This window comes from Chelonia mydas, chromosome 2 (genome assembly GCF_015237465.2).
Source record: "Chelonia mydas isolate rCheMyd1 chromosome 2, rCheMyd1.pri.v2, whole genome shotgun sequence".
NCBI classification, from domain to species: domain Eukaryota; kingdom Metazoa; phylum Chordata; order Testudines; family Cheloniidae; genus Chelonia; species Chelonia mydas.
The window spans coordinates 132,973,265-132,992,554 of record NC_057850.1 but is presented as its reverse complement, the minus strand read 5'-3'; the positions used below and the strand labels follow the sequence as shown (position 1 = coordinate 132,992,554).

General features: G+C 41.5%; 1 protein-coding gene across 9 annotated transcripts in view; it reads left to right on the top strand.

Annotated features, from left to right (window-relative positions):
• The window catches only part of OTULINL (OTU deubiquitinase with linear linkage specificity like), a 57,527-nt gene that overhangs the window by 25,659 nt on the left and 12,578 nt on the right, over positions 1-19,290 (top strand). For 5 of the 9 annotated variants that reach the window (XM_037893319.2, XM_037893321.2, XM_037893318.2 and 2 more), the window contains 4 exons: positions 14,824-14,983; positions 15,094-15,125; positions 15,223-15,314; positions 18,503-18,652. In XM_037893319.2, coding sequence (XP_037749247.1) covers positions 14,824-14,983; positions 15,094-15,125; positions 15,223-15,314; positions 18,503-18,652 — 434 coding nt within the window. Of the gene's footprint in view, positions 1-7,551; positions 7,663-7,767; positions 12,918-14,823; positions 14,984-15,093; positions 15,126-15,222; positions 15,315-18,502; positions 18,653-19,290 lie in introns of those variants that run through there. The other 4 variants (XM_037893316.2, XM_043540246.1, XM_037893323.2 and 1 more) reach the window with 3 other exon arrangements.

Genomic DNA, 19,290 nt, shown 5'->3' with positions numbered 1-19,290 from the left:
ACGGTTTACTGTTCCCAAGGCATAGGATCAAAGGGATTAGAAACCTCAGAGATCCTATAAAAGGTAAGTAGGGGTGGAGTGAGTGGCCACTGACTGCCCCAAGGTATCAGCAAAAGCTAACAGGCTGGCAAGAAACACAGATGCTGTGAGCAGGTTAATGTGCTTCTCCCAGCCAGAGATGGTGATAGCTGGACTGAGGGAAAGTTACAACAGCTGGCATGGAAATTTTAAGGTTTAAGCAAGCTCATGCATGTAGGGACCTTTTATTGTTATTCCTGTTTGCTGTGTGCTTTGTTTAATGTCCTTTAGTTCTGTTTTCATTTCTTGTCACTTCCTGTTTTTCTTTTAATTCCTTTTAACTGTGGCATGTTCCTCAAAGCTTGGGTTTTCAAAAATAGTTAACTCCAGATACAGCTTTAAAGTGCAGTTTATTTCTGAAAAATGATTCTGTAAATATTGCATTGCAGTACTCCAATATTATTCACTCTCAGTAATTTCCATATTAAATATCCTTAGTTTACAAGTAAAAAGACACCCCCCGTTCCCCAAACTGCCAGCCCTGCAAAATCAGCGTGGTATCCAGAGTCAAACTTAATTAGAATCCATTGCTAGATGGAACTGCAAGATTCATTTCTTTTTCCAGGCCTTCCCAGCTGATTAAGTCTTGGTTTCTAAGCTGATTGGTAAAGCTGCAGAGGCAGCAGGGGACCATGGTCTTTTGGCTTCTTTTTATGGAGATCTTGAATGTCTCTATTTAATCCTTGCAAGGTGTCCAGATACCAACGGTGATGCCAATGGTGAAGCCAGATATATACTAGAAATAATAATAAATTCCATTGTACAAAGTATTTCAATCAGGAGTTAAAGGAACACCATCAACTTAAATCACAAAGGTGAAATATTTATACTTTCAATAGTTTTTGGCATTACAAGAGTGACTAAGAGAATGGAAAGAAAACATTTATTTGTTTATTTTATGCATCAGACAATGCTTTGTTTATAGTCAATTTCAGTTTCTCTGATATTGTCAAGTCAGTTCACCTTTTTATTTGTGTGGATCTTTCACATGACTGGGAGAGAAAAACAGAAAAATGTAATTGGAGCACACCAAAAACTGGGAGAAGAACTCATGTGGAGGTGCTGTATCTGCCACTACTTTTAACTGTTTTTTAAATTGTCTAGATTTCAAGTTAATGATGTCCCTTTAGGGTTAAAGAGACCACACTAATCAAATCTGGCTGCCTCACTGATATTTTTTCCCCTCTGGGATGCTAACCAGAGTAAAAAATTTAAGCTTGCTTTTCTCAGTCATCAAAATAGATAAGGCCAGATCCTGCCAACCTCATTCACAATGAGTAATGTCTTAGGGCTTGTCTACAAGGGAAAAATTTCTGAGTTGCTGGTGTTATTATACTGCAAAAGTTATGCTGGTATATTTTTCTGTGTAGACCAGCCCATTCTGGGAGCAGCCCTCTTGAAATCTTGGGGCCAGACTGGAAAAAAGCAAGTGGAAATTCAAACTCTGCCCACAGCCTTGCTCCTCATGATCTCTTTCTTGCTGCCTCTGATGTCTTCCTTCCCAGGCATGTCATTGTCTGCCCTCCATCCTGTATCTGTCTTTTTCCTATCATTTCCCTGTAAAAGGAAGTGGAGAGAGACATTAAAAACGGCCATACTGGGTCAGACCTATAGTCCATCTAGCCCAGTATTCTGTCTCTGACAGTGGCCAGTGCCAGATGCTTCAGAGGGGATGAACAGAAATGGGCACTTTCAAGTGATCTATCCCCTGTCCTCCAGTCCCAGTTTCTGGCAGTTTAGGGACACCAGGAGCATGGGATTCCATCCCTGACCATCCTGGCTAATAGCCTTGATGGACCTATCCTCCATGAACTTATCTAATTTTTTTTTCTGAACCCAATTATACTTTTGGCCTTTACAGTGTCCCATGACAATGAGTTCCACAGGTTGACTGTGCATTGTCTGAACAAGTACTTCTTTACCTTGTTTTAAACTTACTGCCTATTAATTTCATTGGGTGACCGTAAGTCTTTGTGTTATATGAACGGGTAAATAACACTTCCTTATTCATTTTCTCCACATCATTCATGATTTTATAGAGCTCTATCCATAGGTGCTGACTTTCTAATCTGCTGGGGGTGCTCCCCGCCCAGCTCTGCCCGAGGGTCTGCCCGCACTCCATCCCTTTTCCCAAAGTCCCACCCCGCTTCTTCCTTCCCCTCCCCTGTCTGCCTCTTCCTGCCCTGTTCTGACCCTCCCCCAAGCGCGCCCTGCCCTCACTCTTCCCCGCCAGCACCTTCTGCCTGCCGCGGAACAGCTGATCTATGGCAGGCAGGAGGCGCTGGGGGGGGGGCGGGGAGGGGAAGTTGCTGATCGGTGGGAGGTGCTGCAGGGAGGGGAAGGCACTGATAGGGGAACTGCCGGTAGATGCTCAGCGTCCACCATTTTTTTTCCATGGGTGCTGCAGCCCTGAAGCACCCACAGAGTCTGCGCCTATGCCTCTATCATATTCTCCCTTAGTTGTCTCTTTTCTAAGCTGAACAGTCTGTCTTTTTAACTTCTCCTTATATAGTAGTTGTTCCATCCCCCTCATCATTTTTGTGGCCCTTCTCTGCACTTTTTCCAATTCTAATATATATTTTTTGGAGATGGGGCAACCAGAATTGCACATAATATTCAAGGTGTGAGGATACCATTGATTTATGTTGTGGCATTATGATATTTACTGTCTTATCTATCATTTTCCTAATGGTTCCTAACATTGTTCGCTTTTTTGACTGCCGCTGCACATTGAGCCAGTGTTTTCAGGGATCTATCTATGATGACACCAAGATCTCTTTCATGGCTGGTAATAGCTAATTTAGACACTTTCATTTTGTATGTATAGTTGGGATTATTTTTTCCAGTGTGCATTACTTTGCACTTACCGATTGTTGAATTTCATCTGCCATTTTGTCACTCAGTTTAATGAGATCCCTTTGTAACTCTTCTCACTCAGCTTTGGACTTAACCAGCTTGAATAATTTTTCTGTCATCTACAAATTTTTGCCACCTCGCTCTTCACCCCTTTTTCCATATCATTTATGAATATGTTGAACAGCACAGGCCCAGGTATAGATCTGGGGGTTGGAGGGAAGAGTGTTAATTTCCTTTTTCCATTGTGAAAACTGACAATTTATTTTGATCCTTTGTTTCCTATTTTTTTAAACAGTTACTGGTCCATAAGAAGACCTTCCCTCTTATCCCATGACTGCTGAGTTTGTTTAAGAGCCTTTGGTGAGGGACCTTGTCAAAGGCTTTTTGAAAATCCATGTACATTATATTGACTGGATCACCCTTGCCATGCTTGTTGACCGCCTCAGAGAATTCTAATAGATTGGTGAGACATGATACCCCTTTACAACAGCCATGTGGACTCTTCCCCAACATATTATGTTCTTCATCTACCTATCTGATAATTTTGTTCTTTACTGCAGTTTTAACCAGTTTTCCCAGTACTGAAGTTAGGCTTACCGTCCTGTGGTTGCCAGAATTGCCTGGAGCCTTTATTAAAAATCAGCGATACATTGGCTACACTCCAGTCATCTGGTTCAGAGGCTGATTTAAGTGATAGGTTACATATCACAGTTCTGAAATTTCATATTTGAGTTCCTTCAGAACTATTAGTTGAATACCATCTGGTCCTGGTGACTTATTACTGTTAAATTTATTGATTTGTTCCCAAACTTCCGCTATCGATACCTCAATATGGGACAGTTCTTCAGATTTGTTATCTAAAAAAGAATGGCTCTGGTGTGGGGATCTCTCCCATATCCTCTGCAGTGAAGACCACTTCAAAGAATTCCTTTACTTTCTCTGCAATGGCCTTGTCTTCCTTGAGTGCTCCTTTAGCACCTTGCTTGTCCAGTGGCCCCTGGCAGGCTTCTAACTTCTGAGGTAGTTAAAAAAAAAAATTTACCATTAGTTTTTGTGTCTTTAGCTAGTTGCTGTTCACATTCTGTTTTGGAATGCCTTGTTGTACTTTTACACTTGACTTGCCAGAGTTTATTCTCCTTTCTGTTTGCCTCTAACCGCCGCTTTTACTGTACTATTTAGCCCTGGTGGAAATTTTCTGGTCCTCTTACTGTTTTGTTTTGTTTTTTAAATTTGAGGTATACATTTAGTTTGAGCCTCTATTATAGTGTTTTAAATAGCGTCCATGCAGTTTACAGGCATTTCACTCATTTCATTGTTCCTTTAAATTTGTGTTTAACTAACATCCTCATTTTTGTGTTGTTCCCCTTTTTGAAGATAAATGCTACTGTGGTGGTGACTTTGGCATTTTCCCTCTAGAAGGATGTTAAATTTAATTACATTATGGTTGCTCTTTTAGGAGAGGTACAGCTATGTTCCCTCTTGGACCAGATCCTGTGTTTCACTTAAGACTAAATCACACAATGTAAAATTTCCAAACTGATGAAATTCCACCTGTGGAATTGCACTCTTTCACATACCAAACAATAAGAAGGCAGCACTTTGACATGTCACGAGACCAGGTATTATTTCTGATTACTAGTTACATTTTCTAAAACTCTACATGGTGCTTTCCAAAATGCAAAATATGCTAAATAGTGAACAAAATCACTATCCTAAAGAGCTGCTGTCTCTGGTACTGTTTCCATGTGTGCCTTTAAATTGACAGCTGTAAAGCTAGACTATCAAATGAATTGATTTCCTACACTGGCACAGGCAAAGGTGAGTACTTCCTTGTACTAGCAGCTGAAGACAAAAACAACCAGAATTGTATTGATATCACTAATTATGTAAAAAGTGATGGGCTTTCAGAACAAATTGCTGTCAGTAGGTGCCAGGTAGTCAGCATGCTGTTTCTCAGAAGCTTGTAGTTATGGATAGGAAGCAGGCTTGGTTCGGTATAATGCTGTTTCTGTCATTGGTTAGGTTAGGGTTGAGGTTCCTGACTGTCTGAGTAATCTTTTATTTATTGGATGTGTGGGGTGTGCTGAGCTTGTGAATATATGAATATTGCCCTGAAGCTAATAGTGTGCTTGCTAGACAGCAGTTTTTGTTGTGTTGTGTCTTTTCAGCTGCCACATTTCAACTGCAAGCCTCTGGAGTCCTAAAGCCTACAAATGGTTGTTTAAAAATGGATAAACTGATGAGTAACACTGAGATTAGGTGACTTGCCCAAAACCATACAAGGCCTGCTCTGAGTTCTTTCTCCTGAGAGAGCTGATGGGGTACTCTGACAGATGGTTTATTTTCTCATACAGGTCACAATCAGTTCTATTGTATGTGTCTTTATTTTCTGTTCTGATTGCTCAGTGACTGAGTCCTTTGAATACATCCCTTATTTGGTTTACAAGTACTCACATTTTATTGTACATCTTGACCTTCTGACGCTCATGTCCATGATTATAATTTTTATGATGATAATGCCTGTGGACCCCAGTCATGTAGCAGGAGCAGAGCCGTCCCTAGGGTATGGCGAATCAGGGTGACTGCTCCTGGCCCCGCGGGCTGGCATGGTTGGCCGGCGCGCATGGGCACTGTGTGACCCGCTGGCTGGGGGAGGCTAGCCCCCAACCTTGCCCCTTCCACCCGAGGGACAGCGCTTGGTGGCGCTGCTGCAGCCTCCCCAGTCCCGGGAAGGCAGGCGGTGTGGCCCCAGCCCCCTGGAGCCCAGCGGCAGCGCCCGGGGGGGGGGGGGCAGGGGGCGGAGTGTGGGTGGGGCCACACCTGGCTGTTTGGGGAGGCACCGCCTCTCCTGCCCTGCCTGGTCAGTCCTGGAAGTGACGAATTCGTCACTTCTGCCCCGGGCCCCACACACCCTGAGGGACGGCCCTGAGCAGGAGGACTCCTTTGTGTTAGGAATTGAACAAATAAACGTGAGAAAAGGTGTTTCCTGTCCTAGTTATGTTGTATGTATATTGCACTTGTTATAACACTCTGCACACATGAGAAGAGATCAGGACACAGGCAACTACCTGTGATTCTCTAGACACTCAAATTTATTTAGTAAGCAGCACCACGCACAGCCCTTCGCCCCTGGCTGGAGACAGAGGCCATAATATGTCTGCCAGCCTGTTCCTGCAGTGTCTCAGAGGACTGGGACAGCGTCAGCTCTACCAGGACTCCCCAGTGGCGGCAGCATTTGCTGCAGAATGCAATACCGTTCACACTCTAGACCAGTGCTACTCAAAGTGGTGGGCTGTGGACCAGTGCCGGTCCGCGAGCCATTGGCTGCTGGTCTGCGCACACATTGGAAAAAAAAATTGCCAATCCCCCACATCAAATGTCTAGAGCAGTGCTTCTCAAGCTTACGTGTACATCTACACTGCAATAAAAGACCGCGGCACAGTCACAGGTATCCTGGGTAAGCTGACTCAGGCTCACAGGGCTAAAAATTGCCGTGTAGATGTTCGGGCTTGGGCTGGAGCCCAGGCTCAGAAACCCAGCAAGTGGGGGAGTGTCTCAGAGCCTGGGTTCCAGCCCGAGCCCGAACGTCAACACTTCAGTTTTATAATCCTGCAGCCTGAGCCTGAGTCAGCTGGCATGGGCCAGCCACAGCTATTGTACTGCAGTGCAGGCATACCCTTAGTGTCAGAATGGCTGACAGCTTGGGAGCTACTGGTGAGGATTAACCTCATCAGTCCCTAATGGCTGTGCATCTTTGAAGGAGAGAGAACAAAGCTATTTTAGGATTCCTGCTTTGTGATATTGGCAAACAGGATGGAACGGTAAGCAGGTCAGAGGGCAAAACAATTATTTTTAGGGGAGTAACATTTTGATTTTCCCTGATGTAAGTCCCAGTTATCCAGGCAAATCAAGAGGCACTTTACTGAAGAAGGAAAGGAATTCATATTACTCAACCTTTTGTCTAAGATTAAGTGTGGGAAGGCATTCAGGGTTAAAATATAGGTTCAATAGTCCTTTACTCTGCCAATTTGGATTTAGTACACCACTCTCAAAAGTTGTATGTTTTGGAAAGCAGAGACTGGACAAAACAAACCTGAGCAGCATCAGGCTGACTCACCATAAACCTCAGCAACTGATAGATCCTTTATAAATAATAACCTTCCTTGATATAATAGCTTTATAGGAGTTTACATAAATCCAATTTCTTTGCATATGATTGGAGTGTAACATCTCTGAATGGGGAAGGAGACTTATCCTAATGAATTACAGTAGAACCTCAGAGTTTCGCACACCTCAAGAATGGAGGTTGTCCGTAACTCTGAACAAGACAGACATTACCGATGTCAGCCGTGGGGATGAGGGGCGGGGAAGAGGGCTGCAGCTGCAGGGAGGGGCAGGGCTGCAGGTGGGGGCGGGGGGAATCAGGGCTTTTGACCCTATGGGCATAGGGCTCTGGGTGGGGGGCTTAGGGCTTCTGCCCCGCAGGAGCACCAGGGCTCAGGACTTTAGACCTGGGGGGAGAGTTGGGGCTCGGGTCTGGAGCCCCGTGGCTCTATTCCCAGCTTCAGCCCTGCAGGGTTGCTGGGCCTTGGGTCTCCATCGTGGCTCCATTCCCAGTTTCAGCCGGAGGAGAGGCACTGCGGCTCGGGGCTTTAGCTACGAGGCGAATGCTGGGGCTGAAATCGTCTGATTGGTCACTTCTGGTTCCACAAGATGTCCAGTTGACCAGTAAGTCCATAATTCTGGTGATTATATCTTTGAGCTTCTACTGTAATATAAAATAATAATGGCAATGACCAAAATTTCAGGAAGATTTTCTGTTTGTTTTAAAAAGGAATGTATTTATAATAGTTGCTAAGGGTAAGTGCTTAGAGAAGGTTTACATTTTCTGTGGTACATATTGATATTCACTTACTAGTGTCTGAAGCTTTCTCTTGTGTTTTTTCCTTGCTTGATTGGAAGTGGATATGAGCCTGTTACTGGTCTTTGCTGGAATACCATTCTGCAAGGAGACTAGATTAGGAATGGATTCATGAACTGAAATTTACCCTCATTTGTACGAATCCCTAGAAGAAAAATATAATTATGTACATTTTCCTTTTTGCAATCAAGCAGGGGGAAAATCTCAAAAATATACTTTAAATTCTCAGCAAACAGGGTCCTGGGTATAGATATGGTGGTAGTATGTCAAACGGCAGCTGAAGTGTACTAAACACTACAATTTTGGACAGCTTGGGAGACTGGGGTATTTTTATAACGAAAAGGCTACTCTGCTACCTCACAATTTTATTTTTTCTGAAAGGCCTCCGGACACCACAGGGAAAGACATTTTTGACTCCTATAAGGCAGCTGAGTAGCAAAGGATTTCCTGAAAGTATTGGGCCAAAATACTGCAGAAACTGTTGTATATTGTGTGACCTTTTGACTCTAGTCTCAGTCTCAGTATGTATGCCCATTTCCATATAAAAGCCAAGACCTGAACAATTTAAACTGAACACTACTTTTACCATATGGTGAATGCAGTTATTGATACCATCCTCTCCTATACCCATCACCGTTACCTTTGGATACTGAGGAAGCAATTAGCACTTATGGTGTTTCTGATAGAAGAAGGGGAGAAAGCTTTGTTAGTATGGCTATTTCCTATTAGTTCTAAGGGAACTGAAGCTACAAACTGCATTCAGGTACTATGGCCCCCATTTCACTGGAGTCTTTGCTATCATAGCTCTCTCAACCTTCAAATCTGCCAATGTGTGACACAATTCATCCAAGTGACTGAAAAATGACTAAAAGATGGAATACTTGTGTTTCATTGCATGTCAGATTGACATGTCATTGACAGAGAAATAGTTTTATACTATAAAACCTCTGTTCAAGGAAATTTTGTGGGGTTCTTTTTAAAAGGTTTATTCAATTCACCTGGAAAAAGAGGAGGTATGCACTGTACCCAAACCCACTGTTCCCAAACAAACATTGGTGGTCAGCAAAGTTTGAACTCTGGATCCTCAGATCCTGAGCCCAGAATTCTATGATGTGATGTAAAGGAATAACTGTGCTCTCCTTAGCAGCCACGAGAAGGGATCTGACGTACATTGTGTAGGATCTAAATATATAGACCTCGTCACTTTCTGATCAAAATACAAACTTGGTTTTCTGACTTTGTTTGCCTGTGTGTGCCATAAAGCCTTTTTTTTTTTAAACGCCAAAAAAGTACACACACGCACACCTGTGTGGGGGAATGGAGAAAAAAAGTGTACTCAGTCATACATCGCCCAGTCTACTTTTAATTTTGGAAGGTGCTTGGTTATCACAGTGATGCGTGTGGTATAAAAAGCAGAACAGAAGAGCGAGAAGGCTATGTCCTTGGAGAAGACACTACCTAATATTTTTTGTGGCTGATCTGAGGAGGACTTTGACAAGAATCCATTTCTCACTATCCACCAGCAATAAAACACAGTTGCAGGCACACTCCTCTTTATATTCTTGGGGTGGGGATTTTTTCCTGGTATTTTTCAGTGCCTAATAGAAAGAACCCAATAGTCTGTAGATTTTTCTAGTGCTAGCAGAGTTGATTGTAAAGAGGATGATTTAGCACAAGATGATGGCCACTGTGGGGAGTTCTGACACATAAGTTTTAAGGCAGTTTTCTTTGTATTCCCTTTCTGGCTGTATGAGGGGTCAAGGCCTCCAGATGCTCCCTTGCACTAGGAATGTGCCACTGCAGGTCCCACCAATCACTCCACAAATACTCAGTGAGAAGCCACTCTTGTTGAGGGCTCCTTTATATAGACACAGGCTTCAAACCTGCTCAGTGGACAGTCTTATAGAAAAGTCCATATGTCATAATTTAAAAGTTCTCACATTACGTGCCATTTGCTGTCTGCCCAGATGTGTCTCATGCAGCTCACCTGTCTGGGTGGATGATCATCAGGTTTCCTTGGGCATCCCAAGGCCTCATGAGTGTTTTGTTAGAAGCCTGAGAGTTGCACCTATTTCCATAGATTGCAGAAGAGTCAGCCCTCACCTTGACTGTAGTGATGTCTTCACTCAGGTGTGGAGAAGAGATTTGGTGTGAGCACTGGGTGCAAGGAACAGCTGAGCTCTAACCCTGCCTCGGAGGCAGAATCCCATATATAGTATGTGTTGGAAAGTTTGGTATTGGTGGGTTATTCCAGTTTACAATTGGTACCAAAAACAACAACTCTGTTTCCAGTAGCCATTTATTTAAATAATTTCGGTCTAAGATGTAAATGGACAAGTGATGTTCTAATCAGAATAAGGGCTAGTCAAGATGAGCAGTGAGTGTACAGCAAACTGAGGTGTAAATCTACAGCACACTAGTATGTTGCACACTAACTGTCTGTATGAACCTTGCTACTGCAGTCTAAAAGTTCCCTTGTGTGCTTCGAAACAGGAGTAGGTCAGTGTGCATTAGGGAACTTCTAATGCATGGTAGCAAGGTCTGCAAGTACCATAAGTGCACAGCATATTAATGCACTGTAGGATTACACCCCATCTTGTTGTTCGTCTAGACAATCCCATAGTCATTCCTGTGGTAGTAGACTACTGGTGCACTTCTCTGCTCCTATGGGAATTCTTTGCCAAAAAAATAAAAATTCTGTGCCTAAAGATTCTGAGCACAATATTTTAAAATTCTGCATATTTTATTTGTCAAAATAACACAATAGAATCATGCCAGTTTCAAAATGTCTGTAACAAAACAGACAACAAAAGAGATTCAGGAAATGTTTTTTGACAAATAGATTCCTTACTAGGCATATTAATACAGAACTCTGAGTAATAATTCATTTAAACTACAATACAGAAATGTATTTCCAGCACCCCTCAGAAGCAGTGCAAAGGCTTGCAGGCGTAGGGGTAACGGAGGGGCTGAGGGAGAGGAAAATAATTGCTGGGAATGCAGGAGTGAACCTGTAGGGTGGTTGGGTGTGAGTTGGAGAAGTATGGAACAGGTTTTTTTGGTTGGGGGATTGTTAGGGAGTTGGGGAGCCTCTCCCATGCAGACCCATAGCCTCTCCCATTCAGTCAGGCACATCTGCCCCTGTCCTCCTGTGTCCCTGCATCCCCACTCAGCCACCCCTCCTACCCATCTCCATGTGGCACTGCACCCCCACTCCTATTCATCCCCCGCCCCAGTCTGTCCATCCACTAGCCCTTCTGAGCCCCAGTCTATGTGACCCACCCAGCAGCCATGTGTGCCCCACTTTGTCCCCCACCATATCCCATGTCTCCTCACCTGGCCCCACAGACAGGGCACTGTGAGAAACGCAGCCACTCCTCCTCTCTGTCAGCTGCTGATTGATTGATATGGCCAGTGAGCTGGCTGCCCTCTGTTCTGGTGCCACAGCATTCCCTGGTGGGTGAAAGGCATAACTGCAGTGCTTCTCCAGCAGAATGTATTTTCTGCTGAGAAAAAAAAAATCTATGGGGGACATGAATTCTGCACATGCACAGTGGTGCAGAATTTCCCAGGAGTAACTTCTCTTATTGAAGGCACACAGCCTTGTGCCTCCCAACCTCCCATAGGAGAGCATCAATATCTTACTTAGCCCATGTCTGCAATTCAAAATTATGTCAACCTAACTTCAGCATAGAGTCAGTGCAGTTATTAAATCACTTGTGCGTGTGCACACTTGGCTCTTTGTGTGAGCATTGCGCCTCCTCACCGGGAGTGCTTGTATCACTTGTATTGTTAGTATGGGGCATTGTGGGACAGCTCCTGAAAGCCAATAACAGTCGACATAAGCATAACTACATCAGCATTGACTCTATGCCACTAGGGGAGGTGGTGTTACTAAATTGGCATAGAGAGGCACTTAAGGTGGTGGGAGCCAAATTTAAGTGAAGATATTTCCACAGCTAGGTTGATGCAAGACAGCTTACATCGACTTAACCTTGTAGCGTAGACCAGGCAGAAAGAACATCCGAGTTACTTATTGCTATGTTATTACACACATACCAAGAGAGGAGTTTCCCTGGATTTCAAAAGAGGCTCTACTGCTTTTTTGCTGAATCTCTTAATACAGTGTCAGGCTATTGAGAAATTCTGTTTTATGTCTAAATTAAAGGACTTTTTCAACACTAGCAAAGTTCATGTGAGCCTCCCTGTAAAATATGGAACTGGAACAGAAACCTTAGATGTCAGGAATTTGCTCAAATGTATTTCTACTATTCTACAAAACACATTACTTTGGGAAAAATACCGGTTCAGTCCTTTTAATAGTCCCATTCTGCGCAATCAAAATCAAATGAGGGTACTGTATATATACGGCCACCATAAATAATGCAAAAAAAGACTTGACAAGTTGTTTTTTTCGTTTGCATCTTCACTTGTTTTTGTTTCAATATGTTTGATTAATTTGCTGTGGATATTTTAAGCTGGATCAGCATTGGGTTTGCTTCGTATCATGGTGGGAAAACTTAGACAACTGAATGTGCCAGGTAATGAACAAGAGTTGTAAACTGTTACAAGGGGCTAGTATAGTTAACAGAAGCTTGTATTATAAACTTGCTGATTTTTTTTAAAATCATGCCTTCACCACAGAAATAGAGGAAGGATAAAATAAATCACTGTAACTCTATTAATCTCCCAGGACTTTTCCCCTCAAACAATGTGTAAACCTCATACAATTAGTCATAATTTAGCTGCTTTGAAATTGTTTATTAAAAGTATCCCTGTTTGTTTCCGTAGATAATCAGTGCATATGCTATGAATAGAGATGTCATAGAATATTCCACAACTATCAAAATCTCTGGACCTTACCAAAAGAACTAATGTTTTGTTATAGTTATAGTCAGTGATAAGGTGTTTGCTGCAGCTCCTGGAAGACAATGTGTTTTGAAATGTCATACTGAATTTTGGATCTACTTTACTATGTATGGAGTGAATATTATAAAATTGTTCTTTATCCCTTCAAAAGCAGCACTTCCAGGAGTAACCTCCTTTTATGTCAAGTGAGCAGGTATTTACTATAGCACTGTGAATAAAAGGTAATAGGATATTTGTCTGTCTTTATGTATTAAGCATATTCACAAGGCCAAAGTGTGTTGCTGCATGTACCCTGTATGTGCTAAATCACTGAAGTGAAATGAAAGAGTTCATTGGCAAATTTCCTTGATCTAGTACTATTAAGTTAATACAAATCAAGGTTGCTCACCTAATTGAGTGGTGGCTTCTATTGGTCCCCTCTCTCACTCCCCATGCTATCTGAGTTTGGGATGCTAGCATACTCAGCCCAAGTGGGATTAGCAGAAGAAGGAGTACTTTAAATCATTCAACAAACCCTTTAAAACTCATTAGCTTCTTTTTCTTCACAACTATTGGAAGAAAACATTGCAGTGCATGATTCTAGACATGATCCTTGTTTCCACATAGCCTAAAAGTTATCTCCTGTCACAAAGCTTTTGAATGATAGCATAACACTAATATTCTTTGTGTGCAATAGCTCACCTAAGAACTTGTACACAATTGTGCATGTAATTACCAGGACTACATGGGCATACATCTGAATGATTCATGCACTCACGGTAGCTGTAAGTGAATGGGCAAATTGAATTTGAACTCCATATACATTTTGGAAAAATCAGTCCCTAAAGATTAAGTAAACTCACAATTAAAGGCAGAGGGACTGAACCTCAGCTGATGTAAATTAGCATAGATCCATTGAAGTCAAGGAAGCTACACTGATTTACATTGTTTGAGGATCTGGCCCACAATTCATATTGCACGGGCAAGGCACTGACCACAGGTGGTGCCTATAGAAAGAAAGCAATCAGCTCAGGGACTCAACAGGTCAGGGGCCATCCTCAAGATTAAGAGAAGCCTTTTTTAAAGTCAGATGATGCTTAAAATATTGTACTAAATGAAAATGCAAGAAAGTTATGTCCTGTTGCTTTTTTTTTTGGTTGGTTAATGTTCATTATTACAGATCTGTTGATCCTTTGGTGCAAATGTGTTAATACTTGAAGCAGTTATTGGTAGAGCAATAGTTAATCATAAATTATAGGAATGTATTAAGCCTAAGCCAGTGGCAAATTCACCAGTCAAGGAAGGTAGAGTAAAGCTCTCTACAGCCACTCAGTTCATGTCCTTTTCTTCAGGGTGGGTTTTATTAACAAAAGATTAAAAAAACCTCAAAATAATACAGAGTGTTAGAGCTGTCTTGCTTTCTCCCAGCTGGGAAATAAGGGTGAATGCCTTTCCTGGCTGGCTAATCCCTAGACCTCCTGCTAGATCTTCAAGGTGGAACTTTCTTCAGGGTCGTAAATTAACCTTCATCTTCCCCATATTGACCCAGGATTATTCCTTTATGTGGTTTCCAGTCACATGATGCTAAATTGATCATTCTCCATCTTGTGCTCCATCTGGAGAATACAACTCCCTTAGTCTTAAAGGGCCAGGCCTCAGAACAAGACATTGCAATGGGTGCACATGCCCAAGAACCAGCAATCAGTTTTCAAAACATCTTGGTTTCCCTATTGCTGATCTCCAGTGTTGTCAACTGTCACAATTTGATTGTGAGTCTCGCAATATTTGGTTTTTTTCTTAAAATACCATCTCCCGGATTCAAGTGATTAGATGAGAATCTCAGCTTTCATTAAAAAAGTAAGTTTCTAGCCCTCATTGTTGCAGAGAAAAGTTTGAAAGCATGACTCAGATGCATCCAAAAGGTTCAGAAAGCAGAGGATAACTAAAATGAGCCCCCAAATTTATCATTTCTAAAAATCTCATAGGTTTTAAGCCAATCTCATAGTTTTTGAGGACTGACTCATTTTGAATGCTTGGCAATATAAAGTCAGTAGTAGTAGGGGTGTATACAGATATTGTGAAACAGTGAGATATTGATCACTTTTTAATTTTTGTTTCAGGAAGGAATGAAATGCAATCCTGGATGACCGCTATCAACCAATTCTTACATATTGTGTGGCAAAAAATAGAGAGACAACTAATATTAGTCATGTCTTTTCTCCTTGCTGCTCTCTGGTATTGTAGAAGGCTCTATGCATACTTAGCACAGCTGTTGAAATGGTATGTTTTTACTACAATGCCTTTCGTTTTCAATTGTATCTTTGTTCTTTCATTAAATATTTACTTGCTGCAAATTCTTTTTGACAGCTGTTTTATCATTTGGATTTCAGGTGGAGCAGATATCTGCAGAGAAAATTTAAAAGTAAACTTTTTTGTTACCAATCTGCGTTATAACTTTCCTTCTTTTTAAATGCAAAAAAGTAGATGTTTAACTAATCTGTGAATTAAATTTGGTTTAGAGAACCTCAGTGTACTGGCAGAAGTTGATCTGCTTGGTTATTGTGCAAGAGAATGGAAAGGAGAAACCAAGCAGGCCAAGCAGATGAAGGCGGTAAGAGTTTCTAAAGTTAAATCTAGATATAAAAAGTTTGAAAAAAAATACTGAGCTTGAAAAAAAGAATAAATTCCATCCAGTGTTGATGTAAGCATGTGTTATGAGCTGTGTGAGATCAAATGAATTTCAAAAAGGGGAGGCGGGAAGCTCTCCTTAGATACACGGTTCTATATATAGACAGGAGGTATAATTTCCAGCTAGGGTAGATGTGTACACACTAGCTTTGATTGAGTGAGCATGTGTACATCTAGCTGAGCTGGATGTTACACCTCCAGCTGCAGTGCAGATGTACCCTTACAGGCAAGAATTACTCAGAAATGGACCAGATCCTCAGCATTGATGCATCCTCTTTGCACTGCTCTACCAGCACAAACGAGCCAACGAGCTAGCCTAACTGGGCAGCTGGAGATTCCCTTGTCATGGTGGAATTCATGGCTGCCATAGAGCTAGAAGAGCTGGCCACCCTTTGGTGTATGGCTGTGTTGGAAGGCATACTCAGAGCAGAACTGCACTGTGGTTCTCAGGCCAGCTGGTTGAAGTTAAAGTAACCCTGAGCAGATTTAATTTGTCCTGGGCACCAAACTAATTCTCCAAAAGCTCTGGGGGAACACAAAGGTGGCATATAACTACTGTTGTTTTCCCCAACTTTGAGTCCTGATCTTGAGCGCAGGTTGGCCAGACGAGACTTGTCTTTAGTCCTCGAAGCAATGGATCTGATTCACTAGCACGCACCCCTTTGTAGGAGGAATAGTAGTTACAGAACTTCTAATTTCTAACTGCAAAGAAACTAAACTAACTTAATACAAAAGATGAATTGATGGTTTCGATGAAACAAAAACAAAACGCAACCAAGTATATACTCAAACACCTAAGCTCACCACAACTGTCCTAGCAGCACATGATGGGGCGAAGTAATCTCTGCAATACTGTAGCGGGACACAAGCAATGTGGGCAGCAAGTGCCGACATGCTGAATTACCCCCAAAACCAAACTGAGCCTGATGCTACAAAACCAAAAAGAAAGAGGCACCCGTTCTCTTTTGTCCTTTCTTCCGACTGAACCACGGATCAAGGAAGAGAGGCAATGATATTTTACTGTTGGTCCACAATGACTCCTTCTGTACTTGGTTTTATTTTATTGTAAAAAGTGAAAACGAGTGTTTTTGTAGCCTAGAATAACATGTACACAATCTACCTGCTATAAATTTCGGATAATCATCTTATTACATAGCCAAATTTCTGGATTACACCCCAAGTACATTGGCATAATGCTATTACAATTTGTTTTAGTAATCCATATATTAAAACCTCTTTGAAAACGTACTAGTCTGAAGAACTGGAATCAGTTTAATGACAAGTGATTATTTTTAGTGGTATCTTGTAGGAAGAAAAAAGGATATTAAACACAAAACGCCAAGATAATGTGACTTTTAGTATAGTTAAAACCAAACACCACAGCATTCTGACTTCTCACCCAATCCTTAACTCACTCTGCAAAGGTTTGGGTGTGGAGTTTACTTACTGTCATGAATTGTTTCGTGCCTTAACTCTGACTTTTCTCAGGAAATGTGTGGGTTTGAGCTAGGCACTTCCTATAATTTCAGCAAGACTATGTTTAATATTTAATGAAGTGATACTGAGGGAAAACTTGTGCGGCTTGATCTTTTGCACAAGTGTACCTGGGAATGTGACTATTAATAGCATTATTTCTGGAAATGTAGCAATGACTCTCTCATCCTACTGTTTGGAAAATAGGTGGTGGTGGGGGGCAACAGCCTAGCAACTAACAACCTGGCAATGCTGGCATGCTCCCAGTTCTCAGGACTGCTGCTGATTCAGTTTGGAGGGGGAGGGAGTCTTTGTTTTAAATGTATAGCTGTGCTTTCTAGAATGCTGTAGCATAAAATAGGCATTTGGGGTTTAAAACGTTTATTCTTGATATCGGCCCATTATTTTTCTGGCAGCCAAAGAATGAGGCCAGAAATTTCAGTGGTCTCATCCTGGCCTGTAGTTTGCTGGCATAGTCAATTACAGGTTTACATAATACAGTGAAGATGCCAAACAACGTTTTTTTATGGGCACAAAAGCTTTTAGAAATTAGAGGCCATATTTGGCCATCACAGTGGGTCATGCGGATTTAGCCTAGTAATTGCCACAGATGTGAAGAGTTGTGATTATATCCCAGTTCCCTGTCTTTTTAAAATAGACTAGACGCGATGTGTTGGATTAGTTTGCTCCGCTGCAAACTGCTTGTCAGTAGTTATGCTATTGTTGCATGCACCAGTTCTTAATAAAATCTTCAGAAAATGAATAGTGAATGAATAAATAGTATCAGTAATGGCTAAAGAGACACAAGAAAACACTTCCCAGAGATCACAGAGGGTGAAATAAATATTGGGGTTATCATTCAGCATTAAAGCATTTTGTGCCAACTATCTTCAGATTGAGAATCAATTTAGTAATCCAGTGGCATAATTTTTGCAATCGAAGGGCTCCATCTGCTGTACAATTGCTAGGTACACAATTTTAGAAGAGAAAACAATGTGGTATGAACCTAACATCTGGATCCAAATTTTCTTTTTGAAATATTGGCATTGTCATATGAAGTTCTGCACACAGAAGTTGTGATCTTTTTCTCAGTTACCTTGATAACAAATTCCTAGCACCTCTGAGTGCCTAGGAAGCAGATGTTCATCAAAGATTAGGACTGTTAGTATTAGACTGACAGCACCAGTGACTCCACAAAAATTTCCCACATCAAACCTTTTTGGCCATAGCAGTTTGCTATCTCCTGTTCACAACATATAAACTGGTAAACATCAATTTCAAGTTCGAGAGAGAGGATAAAAAATTATTTAAATATGCATTGAATTATACACACAAACAGATGATCATAAAGATCATTATGGAAATTGGAGAAGTACAATGTCCAGACCATTTATAAACATGTTGAAACTGGTAGAAAGTGTATACATCTATAGTGAAATCAAATGTCTTCTGCTTTCCCTTGTACTAGTGTTCATCAGCAGTAACTCCACTGAGGTCAGTAGTATTACTCCACTGAAAACAGAATTTTTATAGACCCTTAAGAACATGTTGAAATTAGCCTCAAAGCTAACTTGTCTCACTGTTTCATTCTAGGATTTAAGATACACGTTGTTCACAGTTGTTTTGGCCTTTTTTTAGGCTTATAAAGAACTATTTTGGAGATACCATATTAAATATATACGACAAGTCAGAAGAGATAACTACTGTGCATTAAGAGCTGTGCTGTTTCAGGTATTCAGCCAGGGCATTTATTTCCCATCATGGATGAAGGAGAGAGACATTTTAAAGGTATGTTTCAGTTACTGAAGCAAATAAAATTTACATGTCCTTATATTATAAAAGGAGGATTTGATCCAGCAACAACTTCTCTAAAACTGCTGTACTCCATTGCAAGTATGAGTAGAGTGTACAGGGGAGAGCAAAACAGATTAAGCACTATGCAAAAGTGGAAGCAAGTATCAGATCCATTGTGTTCCCTTATTGTTAAGAGTACAAGAATAAATGAAGGGGGATGGGTGGGTATACTATAGTATCATGTCTGAGGGGGCATGGGTATAAGGGCTATTTCTATCATGCTAATAAGGCATAATAATAATCTATGTGGTCCCATTTTAAGACTTATGCCTGCCACTGGACAGGGATTATTATTTACTATTTGTATTGAGGGTGCTTTGACATCCCGGTCTGGGATGAGGGTCCCATTGTGCTCTTTATTGGCTGGTTATCTATTGAAAAGGCCATAAAGGCTCTTATGAAGCTGAGAGTCAACAGAGCTTTACCATTAGCTACAGTGGTAGATGACTGGGGGTTTCTTTTTGAGTGCTTTTCTTTTTTTGTAGTGCACTTCAGGTTGTATATGCGCTCCATGAGCCTGGGACCAGAGGCTTCTTCCTAGCAGTGTCTGTTTAGTCCATTCATGTGCTCTG